Source organism: Melopsittacus undulatus, chromosome 4 (assembly GCF_012275295.1).
Source record: "Melopsittacus undulatus isolate bMelUnd1 chromosome 4, bMelUnd1.mat.Z, whole genome shotgun sequence".
Lineage (NCBI taxonomy): Eukaryota > Metazoa > Chordata > Aves > Psittaciformes > Psittaculidae > Melopsittacus > Melopsittacus undulatus.
Window position 1 is genome coordinate 109,532,265 of NC_047530.1, and position 17,577 is coordinate 109,549,841.

The following is a 17,577-nucleotide window of genomic DNA, read 5'->3' on the forward strand; positions in this document are numbered from 1 at the left end:
TTCAAAGCCTTGTTTAAGCAGCACTGTATGATTCCCCTTAATACAATTGTCTGGAAGTCTAAACTTTGGTAATTATTTCAAATGAAAAAGAACAGCAGGAGGCTCTGTTGAAGGGAATATAAACAATTATCACTTGCACGAAGGCTATGCCAGTTATGAAATAAACTTGAATGGGTTTGCTCTTGAAAACACGGAGCACTACATCAATTATCTGACATAGCAGTCCTCTCGGCTGTACTCCATGCATCAAACCCGGTATTAGAGTTACACAAGAGCAGCAAGAGATACAGAAAGGAGGTGGAAATGCGAAGCAGCAATGAGATCTTATTGAATTAGGGCCTTTCCAATGGGTGCCCCAATAGCTTTATAACAATACTGAAGGTGGTGTGCACACCATAACTCCTGATGATAGACTGAGCTATGATAGACTGTGCCTGTTCTGTCAGTTTGCAAGAGAAATGCAGCAGTGCAAGAGCATAAAGGTCAGATCAGATGGGTAACACTCATCCCTGCCTGCCAGCTTTGAATATGTTCTTGATTCTCTAACATTAGTCCTGTGACCTTTTAACACATTTAAAGTTATTTCTTGTTCCCTCCAGTGATTCTTCGTTTCAATGGCAAAAAATCCCTATTTCAGGAGGTGTTGAATTAGGACCTTACAATGAGGGAATGAAAAAAAATATGCAGAAAGGGAAAAGAGAATCAGTGTAATATCTGGATTTGATAAATCCAGAAAACCTTAAAGATAACCAATAACTGTTGGAGCACGTGATACTCTTACAGGTAGTGGCGAATTTCACATTGAGATTCAAGTAATCATTGTCCAAAATGACATCCAGATAATCAAGAGTCTGATGTTTGTTTATGAACATCATCCATATAGTCTTTGCAAGCTCAATGAGATGCAGTGCATGCTAAGCAGTAAAAAATGGTAATGTTCTGCCACTGACATGCAGAATCTTTTGAGCTGTGACAAGCATACTTTTAAAAAACAGAAGAAATATGGTCTAAGGATATATTTATAGCTGGCCTTCATCTTTATCTTTGCATTTCATTGCTAGAGTTTATATTGAAAGTATAGCATCACACCAAGAAAGAAAGAAAGAGCATTGATACAAGAAAAGGAACTCTGTCTTATCTTTCTTTACTCCTCCTTGGAAAACACATCTTTGAGATTTCAGTTTGCAAACCTGATTTATACCAGCCTGGCCAAAGGATGGAAAATAACTAACCTAGCTCAGAATCCGGCCTTGGAAGCTTAAATTAGGTGAAGCAGTTTTAATGTTCTCTGAATCCATTGTCCCCTCTTCCAAGGAAAAACAGATTTCTGATATATTTGGATTTAAAAGTCATTGGTGTTGCAGTCATAGATGTTCTTCATCAAGGAACCCTCTGCAGGTCCTCCCATCCTCTCTGCCCACCATGAGCATCTTTATTTTCCTCCACTTGTCTCTAACCCCAACAGCAAGAGATCCACATTCTGGTGTGTGGAAAGCCATCCATCATTCACCACTGAACAAGAAGTCCAACTCTGAATGTCAGGGAGAGATTGCTTTTCCAATATACTTTTTATATACAGAGGCAGGGGCAATACGTTCAAAAAGCCAAGTGAGCTTCGCTGTGATTCCAGTGCATTAAGGGTCTAATCCCTTAATAGATTTATATCCCTTAATAGATTTATGATTCTATCTTAATAGATTCTATGATTCTAATCCATTGATGGGTGTATTGTGTGCATCTTCTTTCTCATAGTTAATTAATTTTAAGAAGTTATACAGCAAAATTTGCTCTTTGTCCTCTAAACATCACCCAAATGTAATGTTAAAAAAACAAATTGTTCACATAATTTGAAAGCAACCTGACTGGCAACTTGCAAACACAAAGCAATCTAAAGTATTCCAGCGCTTTCCAGCTCCTCATGCAGTGCTTCAGAAAACACAGAATCACAGAATGGTCTGGGAAGGGACCTTAAAGTTCATCCAGTTCCACCCCCTTGGCATGGGCAAGGACGCCTTCCACTGGAGCAGCTGCTCCAAGCCCCAGTGTCCAACCTGGCCTTGAGCACTGCCAGGGATGGGGCAGCCACAACTTCTCTGGGCAATCCATCCCAATGCCTCACCACCTTTGTAGTGAAGAAACCACACTCAGCTCCATGTGTTGGCTGGTTCCAGGTCCTTCAATACCTGCCCATATTCAGCTACATTAAAATTTGTCTTTACACATGGCAATTATAGCCTGATGGAGCATACGTCTATGTATGGAGCAGTTTAACATTGCACTCAAATGGATACAGAGATCAGAATTACAAAAGTATGCGCATAAGCATCAAAAGATGTAAAGCATCACCCAGTAAGGAGAAGTTGCACCTAACTTGCTTGTGTGCTTTTAGAAACCACAGAAGATTAAATCTTTCAAAGCACTTGATCAGCTTCATGATTATATCCTAGTTCTTCCAGATGCCAGCAATGGCATTTATAGATCTTGCACAGCCAAGAGTAGAGAAAAGCCCCCTACCTGGGTGACAGATGCCACAACCTGAGGACTCTTATGTTTACTCACATAATTGCTCATATCATATATGTACAAAATGCTTTCCATTTCCCAGAAACTTAATGCATTTTAAGGTCTGGACTAAACCCTGCATCCAAAGCCAACTTCATTAATGGAGTGTGTCACTTCAGGAGAATGAATGTCAGCTCAGGGCAATGCCACACTGGGATCCCTCCCAGCATTACATCTATTATATGTCTGGCTTGGATGGTCTCTGACAGGCAGTGTTTCCCCACAGTTATGACCTTTTAAACATAGAAATGGAGCCAAGAAACCCTTAATGCCCATGTGAAATGCTTCCTGCCTGGGGCTTGTCCCTCCACGAGAAGACACATGCTTCAGGATCTGGTCTAACACAACCAATGTTACCTGATCGACAGCTCCTGTGATGCAGGATCTGGCACACATTAACCAGTGTGCGTCCCGAACAGGGTGTGAGGATAGAAACTGAAGCCAAACAGATGGTCTTCGAGAAATCTTCCCTAAAGTGTTGTGTGTACTCAAACTTCACTTGCCCAACTCTCATCAAACTTGGCTTGATTTGCACATCTCCAGCCAAGTTTGAAGAAAAATATTCAACTGGAAACATGCAGGGAAAAGAGCAATTTTCTTGCACTTGAATAATATAAAAATGAAACAGTTTCCGTCAAATCTTAGGAAAATTCAAGCAAAACAGAACCCAACCCTCTTGGGTTGAAACCAAGTGCTAGGGGAAAAAAATCAACACAGAATACAAAATGATGAGCAAATGAGGCAGAAGTGGAAGGAGAGCTGGAGCTACAATGTATAATGACCTATCAACACATTCTATAATGCACACAGCATTTCAGCGAAGACGGAAATCACATCTGCACTGAGTATGGGTATCTATTGTTTGAAAGCAATGTGCACACTTGCATCCTGATTTCACCATCAGCCGCCCACAAATACAGTTACTCATCAGTAGCCCTGACTAGCAACAACTGGATCCTCAAAATAGTAACCACTAATTTTAGCAGCATGGTCAGGATTAGCAACTGAATATTATATCCAGTTAATACAAGAATGTAACTGGGCACTATTAAAATATTCCAAATGAAAATGATCTAAACCTTTTGAATTCAACAAAATTAACTAGATCAACAGCATCATACAGTTGTAAAAACATGGACTTTGTATTAACTCATAGTACTTCATACATGGTAATTTCTCCTTTTTTAAACGTGTTTCACTGTATGAAGTGTTTGCATGAGAATATGCCACTTTTTAAACAAGAAAGAAGCAAAAGCAGTTCTGTAATAATATTACAACAATGAAATCCCTGCCTTGGTCTACTTACAGCTTTGACTTAGGGTGGAGTGAAAATTGATCTGCCCAGTAAAAGAGAGGTTCTCTCTAGATACAAACCACTGCATCTATACTCAGGGAAACCCAAATTCTTTAAATACAATTCAATTACATGTCTGATTTTAAAATTGGATTTTTCCTACCATTAATTTGAACTGTCATTCTTAGGAAGCACCTAAATCATTAAACGTCCTTGAAAGAGCACACCCTGACTGTATTAAAGTTAAACCAAGTTATAGCCGAGTAACGTTCACATTATTTTCTTCTCAACAAATGTGATTTCCTTGCCAGTGAACGGGTCTTTGTGTTGGTGTAAATAGGCAGTGAGACTAGTTTCAGCTTTTGGCTTGTGCTCTGCACAGTGTACTGCATAGATGGCCCTCAAAGAGGAAGTCATTAGCTTAATAATAATTCCTGACAGACTCGAAATGAGATATTCCAATAGATATCACAGTGGCTCCTGGGGTAAATAAAAGGAGAGTTTTATCTTCAAGATGGGAAAGCAAGAGTATGCAGCATTAAATGATGAGTGTGAGTTGTGAGACTAATTGTTAAGCAGGAATATTTACAATCTAAGGATTAGAGAATGGGTTTATCATTGCAAGGCAATTATCTAAACACAAATAACTTTAATACTTTGGCATTTTTATAGCCACCACATTATTTATTTTATTATACAGTCTATTGAAATACCGTTCCCCTGGTTACAAGTACACAGCACTGCATACTTTTATTTTTACTTCATATAAAATTGAAATAAAAAGGAACACTTTGAAATGAGTGGAAGAACAATAGGTCCTATTTAACCATCAACTACAACAGCATTTAACTTTTGTGCTTTTGATCAATATTTGTGTGACAAGCTATTCATTACTCTTCTCCTCTACCGCTTTAATGCTGTTGTGCTTCTCACGGCCTGATCTGCACTTTTGTGTGTTTAATTTATAACAGTTTCCATGGAAAAGAAGTATTCAAGGAAAAAAAAGTGCTGAGACAGCACCTTCTACCAACCCACAAATCTTTTCTAATGCTCATCTTAAACTGAAAGTAATTCTGGGAAACAAATTAATGATATAAATCACATTATCATTACTCACATAAAGATACTCTGTTGTAACTCTTTCAGAAAGCTACAGTGAGTAGTAGCTAAAAGAACTCTATATGGAGAATGCCTGTTTCTAATTAAATTATCTAAAAATAGGGTTGCACATACATCTAGGACCAAGCCATCTGTGTTATCTCTCTAGGATAAGCCATTCTACACCCACAACGATATCCCTTTCATCACTGCAGATATTCAGAACTAGGACTGGCCCTTCTTTCCCAGCTTAGGAAGAGAAAAAGAAAAAGGAAGCAAAGTTTTAATCCAGATAAGGTTCTTTAAATGTTAGATCCCTTGTTTGGGAATCTCTTTTCACACCTACTTCTGTCAATCAGCAGAGAGATCTAAAACCACATCCCACAAGCAGTGGCAACAGTCAAGTATGTTTTCTCCATGAAACACTTTCCCAGTGTAGTAAAGAAAGCTGTTTCTAATGGACTGCATTGCTTGTGTTTGATGGTTTTGATCCCCCTTCTTCTTCTTGACCTATTTGAAAATGTATCTTTCTTCTCCTCATTCTGACAATTAACAGAACAATATAAAAAAGCTGGAATGAAACTGGACCCGTGTCAGAAAGGTTGGATAAGAGATTCCCATGACATCGGTGATACTAACCAACAAAAACCTGTCTTCATACTTCAAGCAGGAGACCAAGGAGACAGAAAACAGCCCTTCTCTCTTAAAAACAGCTACCCACATTATCTGCCAATGACTGAGGGGGAAAAAAGGAGGAACGCTTATCAGGGCCTGTCAAGAGGAGGAAACAATCTCTGCTTAGTCAGAGGCAGTGACAGATTATCCCCTTGTTAGGGAGAGAGAAAGCAGAGCATGAAGGGAGACAGGGGGTTGGAACAAGATGATCTTTAAGGTCTTTTCCAACCCAGACCATTCCGTGATTCCTTGATTTCAAGGGAGACTTACTCCGGATCCCCCCTGCAATACACAGGATGGCATTTTGGGGCCATTTCCCTTGAGGGGTTCCAGGTAATGCCTCAGGCTGCAGCCAACAAAGCAACATTATTTATACTTTTCCTTAGATTTCTTGCTGTCAGACTGCATTTAGTGTAACAAATGCATTTGTTATATTTGCCCATCCCTCCGTTTTGAGGCTGCTTTGCTGTTGCATGATACAATCTCAAGCAATGTGTGTTAACCTCATTAGAACAATTGTTTCACTTCAAGCTGCCATTTCTTCCATCAGGAATAAGAATGTCACTTTACAGTAAAAAGGTATTAATTTCAACCAATTTCTTCAATTAAGTAAGTTTTAGACAACAGACTCTACAAACACCACTCTTACAACCAGTATGATGAAGTGTGTTTAGTTTCACCTAAAGCCTTCCAATTGTTATATACCTTAGAAGAAAATAACAGCCAAAATGAAGACTAACCTTAGAATAAATGCCATTTACTGGTCTCCACTGTTCTCCATTCAAAAGGAAGGGAATTGTTATCTCGTAATCTTTTGTCTGGTCCTTTGGCATCTGCTGTCTTGAGGATTCCAATTTGCTGTCCACATTCTCACCTAAGGACAGGGAGAAGCACTTCATATTAGTCAGGAACAGCATCTGACAACATGAACCTTGTCATTTAAGGGACCTGGCAGTGTATTTCAAAAGGAAATACTTCAGGAAAAGAACTGAGCATTAAAACACTGTGGGATCATATTCTCAGAGTCCAAACCTATACGTGTTTCCAAGAGAGCTGGGATACTGGGAGAAAAGTGTTGAGGTTCATTAGATGTGCACTTCCGTAGCAGCAGAAGACAGAGACTGCACATAAGGAGTAGAGATTCTGGGATTCAAAGATAAGGAATTGGGGTGTAAGACTTAACTGAAAACATTTGAAGAGGCATAGGCACCACTATTGAAAGCATTACATTAAAAATCACACTAGAGTTTGGATTTATTTTCTCCATTGAAGATGACAGCAGGAGGGAACACAGAGGGTGTCTGTCTTTTCAATGTCATTGTTAAGAGTGTAAGCAAGCTGCAGGGATTTAAGAGATAAGATTTTATCAGGTCTATGTTTCCCTAATTAAGGTAAGAAATTAGCCTTGATCATTCCACTCCCCAGTCCTTCATCGCTTCATCCCTGTTCCATGATACAGTCACACTGGATCAGATTCAAAGCAAAAGTGGTGGTAGGAAGAGGGATGGTGCCCTTGCAAGTGTCACTAGATTCTTAATCATCCTGGGATGAACAAACCCTGCAGTTGCTTGACACAGGCTCCCTAAGGACAGACAGAGACCTCAGATTTTCCCTTATGTCCTTCTCATTCCCATGATTGGGTCAGCTGAACCTCACACTCCACAAGCTGGAGTTACAGCATGGATGTAACAACCCACTCCTGAAAGGCTCCAGCTTTATGGCACATAGCAGATTTACCATGTGTAGTCACTGGTGTTTTATGAACCCCCAAACACTTCTTAATGCACCATCTTACTCTGCTAAACACAGAAGTGTATGGTTGTACTCCATTTTAATTAGCTTGAACTATATACAACAGAAGACTGAATATTTACTTAGGGTAAGGAGGTCACAAAGTACCGACAGCCCCGTAACATCACGGATGCACATTGTCACTAGTGCATTGCCACTAGTGCACTGTCATTAGTGCATTTAGGGGGGAAAAGAAAGCCTGGAGAAGAATATACACTCTCACAGAATTAATGCTCTACTCCTACACAGTCAGATGGCTTCAATTCATGCCACAATGTCAAAAAGCCATTTGCATGCAACATTTATCAAGTGTTTTTCCTCTCACTAAACATACGAATGGTATTGTGCCCGTCAAAGCAAAGTCCTAAAAGCAGTGTCATAGGACAAGAGCTGGAAATGGGATTGAGAATAAATCTTAAAGAGAAGACCAAGATGGTTTCCAGATGCTGTGGGACAGTTAAAACACCAGTGGGGCTTGACACATGCTTGACTTACTTCCACACCAAACATTCTGGTGCACTTGGACCCTGCTGAGGATGAGACTTGAGTCTTTGCGGGGGCTCTAAAGATGTGTCCATCTTCCATTAAGATGGAGAAAAGCCAGTGTTACCTTTCTTCCTCCTTCCTCCCATTGCCTTTGGGCTAGGAGGTGAACAAGGAAGGTGGTGTTTTAGCAGCTGAACCATGGCTCAGGGCTGAACTAGGTATTGGAGTGAAAGGATTGCTGTGGACTCAACCTGCCCACACTGCTCAGAGCTCAGTACTTGCCATCCCACCAACCTCACCTACCCTCTGGTACCTAACACCCTCTCAGGATCCAGAGCTATATTTTGAGCAGAATGACCCCAATTTAGTCATTGTTACAATTAAAACCATCTATGCAGTCATTATGATTAAGCCAACAAGAGAAAAACAAGTCCAGTATTTACCAGCATGCTTGTAAAAATATGACACTTTCCCTAAAACACCAAAAAAGGACCAAGATAAAATGATAAAGATACTGGAAAGAAGAAAGTTGCTTGTTATATGGGTTTTCCTGCAGAGAAGCCAACCCTCAGCACAGCCCAAGCCCAAGCGACAGGGATCTGGCAGGACATAGTGTCAGCCCTTGGAAGAGATGGTCAAATGATACACACAATTGGGTTTGCCCCAGTGGAGGAGTATGAGATACCATCTCATCTGTCTACAAGGGTCTAGACAGAACCTCTTTATTCTGATTACCAGGCATGAAGCTGCCTGCACAAAACAGGAATTTATGAAGCATATCTCAGAGAAATGAGAAAAGCTTGGCTCTAGCCCTGATCTTTTTTTTCCCCTGGCTCACTAAAGCAGTCTGAACTCTATGAATTAAATTACTCAGATCCTTATATTGCTTTGTAGGATTTGCATTCTGAAGGTTTTGTGAGATCTAACCCAATGAGCATCCTGTTCTTCTCACAAATGCACTGTCTACATCACTTCCCCACAGCCTTGCCATGGAACTGCAGCTAGATAGGAAGAAGCAACAAGGTCTTCCTGGTATTCCTGCATGTGTGAGTTGCCTTATTAATTCTGCAAAGCATTAATATCACAACATTTCCCAAAACAGAAGAAAAAGGAAAGGGGAAGGAATCAGCATTCATGTGCATTATTCACTATGAGGGTGGCGAGGCCCTAGCAGAGTTTATCCAGAGAAGCTGTGGCTGCCCCATCCCTGGCAGTGCTCAAGGCCAGGTTGGACACAGGGGCTTGGAGCAGCTGCTCCAGTGGAAGGGGTCCCTGCCTGTGGCAGGGGCTGGAACTGGATGAACTTTAAGGTTCCTTCCAACCCAAACCACCCCAGGATTCTATGTGTGATTCCTTCATTACATGACATGGTCAAGAAAGTGCAATTGCTATAAAAACATCATGGGAAAAAAGAACAATATCTACAAAATGCAGTTCAGTTTCACTCCTCTTATTTCTATTCCATCAGGACAAAGTAATGCCTGTGGTGCATAACAAAGTATGGTTGCAATGAGCAAATTTAATCTTACACACATGCTTATTTATCTGCCCACTGAAAATGCGTATTGTGCAGAAGTGTTGATAGTCTGGAGACAGACATCAAGACAGGTTTATAGGCAGCAGTTATATCTTTATTGGAAAAGATAATTTATTGAGGGGAAACAAACCAGACAAGCTTTAGGGCTTGCAAAGTCTTCCGAAGCCATAGCATTTATAAAACACAAGATCAATTTCTGTCTTGTTGCTTTCCTTCAGCCAAATATTCTGCTGCTTATCTGAGGGGTTTTATTTAAATGATTGGGTGTGATGGATAGAAATCACAGCTTTCTGCAGAGGGCAGAGGAAGCTCCGCAGCCCAGTCACAGGGCCTCATTCTGATAAGCAGTGGGGCACATGCTTAACGTTATGCACTTGCTTGTCCTCAGTGTGATACACGCACGTTGCAGTTACTTCTGTAAACCAAACAGTGGGTTTCTGATTTAAAGTTATTATATTTACATCAGATGCCTATTTCTGAAAGCCTTCAAAATAAAGAACACACTATTACTGACAGATAAACTCTAGATAGAATCATAGAATAGTTCGGGTTGGAAAGGACCTTAAGATCATCCAGTTCCAACCCCCCTGCCATGGGCAGGGACACCTCACACTAAACCATGGCACCCAAGGCTCTGTCCAACCTGGCCTTGAACACTGCCAGGGATGGAGCATTCACAACCTCCCTGGGCAACCCATTCCAGTGCCTCAGCACTCTCACAGTAAAGAATTTCCTCCTTATATCCAATCTAAACCTCTGCTGTTTAAGATTGAACTCGTTACCCCTTGTCCTGTCACTACAGTTTCTGACGAATAGTCCCTCACCAGCATCCCTGTATGCCCCCTTCAAATACTGGAAGGCTGTTATGAGATCAATCTTTAAATTTAAAAGTAAGAGGAAAATAAAATGGTAAATCCTTTAAATAGGATTCTGCAGCCTGATTGCAAAGCTTCCAATAATACATTGCAGAAAATAGGGGGTCACAGCCAAGGAAGACTGACCCACACATGTCCATGTGGGATAGGACAGACAACAGCATCTGAATGGCCTGACTGGACAACAGGACACAGACATAAGAGACATGGGAAGAGGAAGTCAGGGGAAAAAAAACCCACTCAAAATACACAAAAAGAGGGGAAAAAGATCCCAAACATAGGCATAGATATTGAAGTATGCAGGAAACTTTAAAAAATGGGACAAACAGATATGCAGCCTCAGAACAGCCCTGAGTTTGCACTGGAGAGGTACAAAGTGGAACAGCTTTGGCACACAGAGCCCTAAAGTCAGAAACACCAAAGAATTTATCCCAGTGAGGGATATTTCACCCAGTCTCTTGCACAATGCCTGAGCAAAACACAATCCCAGTTCTCTTCTGCTGGTGTCAGGCCACCCACCTCCAAGCATTAACCCAGCCCTCCCAAAGAGCATCCGAGGGGCACCAGGAAAGGAGCTCAATGGGACGGGACTGGACATCTGCACTAACGAAGGGTTTCCATCACCTTGATCACATCCCATGAGCTCCCAGTGCTGCAGTTCTTCATGCACACAGACGTGCTGGTATTTCCTCTCTGCCACTCTTCATCTCCTTTACCCATTTTCACTACTATTGCTTTGAAGCTGGGACCATTAGATTTGTTTGCATTACATTAATAATGAGGCCTCTTCTCTATAGGGACTCGGTGTTACAGCAATATAAATAGTGTAATAATTGAAATCAGAGAATTGAAATGTCGGTAACGTGTCGTGAGAGGGGATGAAAATCAGGCCATCTGAATCACCAGAAACCTTTATTAGAGCCAGGTTTCCTATCTCGTGTGTCGAATGCACCTACTTACTCACCTACTTATTTCCCATTTCAGTGAAACTCTGTCCCGTTCTTCCTGACGCAAGCTCGTCTCCCACTTTTTCACATGAAAAACTTCACAGTTGTGTCTATCTGGTTTCTATTTTCAGCCTGCACTGAAGGTAACGCTTTTGATCCACAAGCAGCCCACAAGCTGATGCAGCATGCCTTCTTCTTCTTTTTCCCAGCAATATAAAAGATGCTTTGTACAACTCGTGAGATGAGTCGATGTTATCTGTCAGTGGCTTTTGTGTGGCTTAAATATCCTTCATCTGCCATGTACTTCTACAACTTTCCTTCTTTGCACACTATCATACAACCTTGTTGGCAAAGAAGTTCAGAGCAGTTTTCATCTTTTTGCTTTATATTTCAGTTCCTTCAAGCCTTGCACAAAATACACTCCAAGCCTGCAACGTGACGTCTTTGTTTAATGGCTCTGCCTCCTGAAGAAGCCCAGACATACTTCATGTTTGTCTTTACATAAAATTAATAAGCTTTTCGTCAGGCGGTGCAATTTATTTGTCCTTATGATAAATAAAAAGGTGAATGTTCTCGGTACTGATTGTGTTTGGGTAAAATGGGATGAAGTGGAAGGAGGAAGAGAAAAATGCCCCCCCACAACTGTACACCCATGCCATCCTGCTAGTGCTGGGTTTACTCTGTGCTCCCCTGGCATGCCACAGAGAGAGGAGTCTGACTAGGAATGGTTTATAAATACTATTCACCTACTAATATACACATTTCTAATAAAGCCAATGTATGAGGCTGTGCTTCCTTCCTGTTGTGGACATGCATGTGTTGGGAAGCCCATCATAGAATCACAGAATCAACCAGGTTGGAAAAGACTTAAGATCATCAAGTGCAACTGTTCCCCAGCACTGCCCAAGACCATAATGACACTGAACCATATCAATAAGGGCCTCATGTACATGGGTTTTTAAAACTTCCAGTGATGGTGATTCCTTCTATACATCTTGTTCCACGCACATAGACACAATCCTGTCAGGGTCCTGAGGCACCCAAGGACTCCTATAGCCCCATCACCTCACTAAAGCCTATTGATTCTGTGAGATGCCCATTACCAATCCAGACCACAGCCTTCTTCCCAGCACACTGCACCCAGACACCCATCATCTCACCCACTCCAGTTACTGCCAAGTTATGAAAATAACAAAAGCAGGACAATAAAGGAAAAGCTAAATTAACTTATATTATCCTCGTGTTACATTTCATATTACAAATGGGCTCAGAACTGTAAGTCACAGCCTACTTTGTCCTCTGCCACAAAACAACAATGCACAGGAATAATCTAAGGATAGAAAAGAATAATAGACAAGAGTAATCTTGCTGCAAACTGAAAACAGCTAACAGCACTGCTCTGCATCGCAGTGCTTTGGCAATGCTGTAGAGGACAAAAAGGATGTACTCTATCCATTTCCTTCCTCGTTTTCCTCAGCTTCCTCAGCTTAATTCAGTCAGTGGGATCTATTGTTTGGATGGGTCATTTCCAGCTGTGGAGAGCAGCATGCAGCACTCACTTAACCACTGGCAATTAGTTTTGTGCCAGAGCACTGGGGCATCCCCATAGGCTCTGTTGCCAGATGGCTTCCCCTGTAACCCAAAGGCACCTTGAGTCAACTCTTTGCCACCAGCACCAGTAAGTTGGGCAGGAATCCCAGCAGAGCCACCAGTGCCAGTGGGGCACCCATCAGATGGGAAGGAGGTTTATCCCTCTGATCGGTTGCTTTTCTTCCATGTCTTATCTGGGATGATTATTTTAACAGCTCCAGACTCAAAAGATAACTTCTTAATCTAAAGTTATCAAACTTACTTACAGAGAGGAGGACCAAGCATTTGCCCTTCAACATGGAAGTGAACTTAGGAAATATGAGGTGATGGTACTGGGTAAGGAGTAGAGACTACCCACTAAGTACATCACTAACCAATCAGGTAATGGAAGGTTTCCACCAAAGTTCAATATTAGGATCAGTATTAGTATTCCTATCAGCAACTTTTACTCAATGTGTACAAGTGTCCTTCTGCAATCCAATGCTCCAACAGGTTTGGAGACAATGTCTGCACAGAGGAGTATTACCAAAGAATCCAATAACTTGCAGGCTGGAGCAAAGGGATGAAACCAAGCAGTACAGAATGGAGGTTTGTACCCTTGAGGACTAGTAAGTTTTCTGCTCAAAGTGGTAGTCTTCAAAGGCAAATGACAACAGAAAGACCCATGTGTGCTATTCAGTGTAACTCTGATACCACATGAAGCAAAGACAGCCCTGGAAAGCTGTATAAAAAGAGGTGCTCCCAGTTCAGATGTTGAAGTTACTCCTGAGATAGCAATAGAAGCACTTCTGGAGTCCTGTGGGCATTTCTCCTCACCAGCATTCGCAAAGGATTAATTCAGCCTGGAGATGGTGGATTGGAAGGGCTGCCAAGGTGAGCAGGGAAGTGGAAAGACTGAAGTACAAGAAGGGAACTAAAGGAATTATTTTGCATAATCTACTAAACTGAAGATGACAGGACCCATGATAGTCCTTTAGCTTTATACACCTCTTGGTATTTATCTTGCCAGTGCTGATATATTTATAGGTGGCAAGAGTATAAAGTGGCTATACATGAAGTTGGATAGGGTTGAAATGCAATCCTGAGCAAAGAGGATCACATCCAGCTCTTGTGCATCACTTGAAAATTGAAAATCAACTTGCTTTAAATGGAAATTGTGAACATTAGGACTGAGACTGTATCATGCCAAAGAACAGAGAAGTGTCAGCTATCCAAGTATCTGGCCAAGGAGTGGGGATGTGTGCTTCCAGTCCTCTCTTTCACTCCATCTGCCAGCAAAAGCCAAAACATTACCCAAGCTAAACACTATCCAGGCACAAATCCTGCTGAAAACACTATAGAACAGTACCCATTCTGACTGAGACAGGAAAAATAATGAATTGTCACTTATTAATATAACCAAATGTAAATTATGATATGATAAACATCAAAATGCTGCAAAATAAATCAGCACATTTCCAGTGCACAATGGTTAAAGAAAGGCAGGTTGGAACTAGATATCTTAAAGGTCCCTTCCAATCCAAACCATTCTATGATTCTATGATAAAGCAAGCCCAGTAACTTGCACAGGATCATGTAAGCAACCTCTTGCCTTAAAGTCAGACAACTATTCATCTTAAACGTTACTGTAACCACCAGCTGAAAACACAGACACCCTCTCCAGAGAAAGGACTAAAATCGGGAACTCCACCACACTGATAAGGTACTTCCCGTTATCCCACTAACAGCCCTTCCACAGCTTTAAATAAGACAGCACAGAACAGAGTCTGCCTTCAGCTGTGTGTAACCACAAAAGTCTGGGCAAGGCTGGGGCTGTGCATTAAATAAAACTCTTATCTCTCGCAGTAAAGGGTTTATGAGTTCAAAACCATAAATTATTTTTCCAACTAAACCATGCACATCTAAGCAGTGCATTGGTTCTCGTCACAAAAAACCCAGTAAAATCACTCCTTTCATGGCCTGCCTGGAAAATAATTATTAAAGAAGGAAAGCCACCTCACTAAAAACAAAGTTTTACTTGTTTTCTCATTCCTCCCCCTATTCCCAAACCCAAGACCTCAGGCATTTAAGCACAAGTAACTTATAGAGAGCAAATCATTCCATGGATCTTCTTGAGCTCGAATGATGTCTTTTCCTTCATGTTGCAAATTTACTACTCATGTACAACAGTTTTAAAACACCAAAAGTCAGCAAAGGCTTTTGATGAGCGGAAGGACAGGCAGCAGCAAGACAACTCCATGCATTTCTGAGGTTAATTTTGTGTTCTTGCTGCTCCTAATGGAAAAATACCCCCTTTCCAGCTTGACAGGGCTGTCAACTTTGCACTGATCCATGTGTGACTTTGCAGGATGCCCACTTCATCTTTCACACTAAGCAGCTTCACAAGCACTGACCACTTGGATGAGAAATAGGAGTTTGAGTCACACTGATCCCCTTTAAATAAACAGCATTAAAAACATGGGTTTTTATATTTCAGTTTTATAATTGTAAGTGCTATCTCCTGTCATCACTTGTTCTTGTATGAGCTCTTCCCTTCTTAAATCTAATTCTGCTGATGAAATAATCTAAGAAAGGGAGCAGCCTTTGCATCCCTCCCCCTCGAAATCCCATAAACTCAATGGAAAAAGTCATGTGTTCAACATTTTACTATGGACATGGGAGTGAAAGCTTCAATCTGAAGGTAACTCGCTGTTCTTCGCCACCAAAGGCTCTGCGGCCAGTGTCACTGTGTGACCAGCTGAATAAACTAATGACACATATGAAGGCGAAAAAGGCAGAGAGAGGGGAAAAGAAGGAAAATAAAATGTTCATTGTGGAACATACCCCCTAAGCAGTTGGATCATCTTAATCTTCAAGCTTCTGTAATACAACTGTTGGAAGGCTCTAAGTCTGCACACAATAAAGTGCTTTATTCAGGGAACCATATGACTCCATCAGTCATTCAAGCACATGTTTGGCACGGATTGAAAGTGAAAAGCATAGCTAAGTCAAATATTTCAAAACTGAACTTGTCTTTCTAACACACATGGTTTATATATTGGTGTAATATCTATATAACTTTTCAGCTCTCATATAGGGTAATGTCATGGCTGAAGTACAAAATGATGTCTGCTGCACCAGGCAGCATCGCGCTTCTCGGGATCTGAGACATGCCAAAAAGCCATTTACTAGAAAATTAAAAGGAAACCATCACACTTGACAGGTCCTCAAGAAAACTGTGAAAATAGCTTTTGTTCCTTCTAATTCCTGAATATCAGTTTCTCAAATCAGGATGCTACACCATTCCCTGCTAGAGAGCTGCGCTGTAACACATCCAGGACAGCCAGTTCCTTCCTCTTCCCATGCCCAAGATCTGTCTCCTCTGTTTGCAGATGAAATATTGCTCATCATACAGAGTTACTCCTGCTGATGCAAATGCGATTAAAGCAATCTTGGGAGAGCACAGTGTGATTAAAGCATAAGTAATGTGAGAAGGATTTGGGCTTTCATTATACAGAATACATATTGAAATGCACTCAAGGAAAGAGGCCAGTATATCTCAATATCCTCCCTGTTCTCGAGAACAAAATGTGACAAGTGGAGTTTTGAGAACAACATTTGCCATTGACTGCAGGAGGGGGCAGGGAGGCTGCAGAACATTTCAAACAGTGAAAACCAAGCTTGATAACGTGTATAGAATATATACATATACTGTATTTGGGAAACAGCTGCCCAGCCTCATCTGTGATGTTGTTATGCTTGACTGAAGAATTACTATTCAGGAGCAGTCCAAAGAGTTGTCTTTTTTTTCCCTGGAAGGGAATGCTTCAAAATATGACAGAAATAAAGCAGCAAAGCATTGAACCAGAGGGCATTTCCACACGCAAACTAATGACAATGGATTCGAGGATCCCCCCATGGAAGAGCTCAGCGCTGGGAGTTCATAGAAGAGGGCAAGTTGGAAATGCAAGGTTCAAATCAAAGCAGCTTTGAAAAGCAAGTGACATAACAGCTTAGGAGAACTTGTGTCCTCTTGCTGTAAATCCTGTCTTAAATTTGCTCCTGTTCCAAGTCCTGATGAACACCACATAAATTGGCCCAGTCATCCTAAAGTGTGAAAACAAGCAGGACAGGATTAAAACCAGGTGAAAAATAGAGGGTTGCACAATGCCTTTCCCTCAGGTATTTCTAGGATGCCATAGTGAAGGATGTCCCATCTTAACTCCACATCAACCCAACCAACATCATCCCAGCATAGGCACTACTGAAGCTTTTGACAAGGGCCTGTAGGGACAGGCCAAGGGGAATGGCTTGAACCTGCCAGAACAGGGGAGACTGAGCTGAGCTCTTAGGCAGAAGCTGTTCCCTGTGAGGGTGCTGAGGCGCTGGCACAGGGTGCCCAGAGAAGCTGTGGCTGCCCCATCCCTGGCAGTGCTCAAGGCCAGGTTGGACACAGGGGCTTGGAGCAGCTGCTCCAGTGGAAGGGGTCCCTGCCTGTGGCAGGGGTTGGAGCTGGATGATCCCTTCAAACCTAAATCATTCTATGACAATAACACAAAAATCCAGATCCAGCATTACTCTCCCCAGCCAAAACCATTAGGAAAGTTTGCTTTCCATTAAATGAAGTTGCAAATTACTCCCCAACTTACAATTTCCTCTCACTCTTTTCAAAGTACAGCAGAATCCTTTTGTCCAATTATTTACTTGCCTCCCTCACTGAGTACAAGGAATCTTTAGTATAGC

General features: G+C 41.5%; 1 protein-coding gene across 1 annotated transcript in view; it reads right to left on the reverse strand.

The window, feature by feature from the left end:
* The window catches only part of ADAM12 (ADAM metallopeptidase domain 12), a 185,592-nt gene that overhangs the window by 161,411 nt on the left and 6,604 nt on the right, over positions 1-17,577 (reverse strand). Inside the window, exon 2 of the mRNA XM_005143735.3 lies at positions 6,370-6,503. Within this exon, the coding sequence (XP_005143792.2) occupies positions 6,370-6,503 (134 nt within the window). The remainder of the gene's footprint in view (positions 1-6,369; positions 6,504-17,577) is intronic.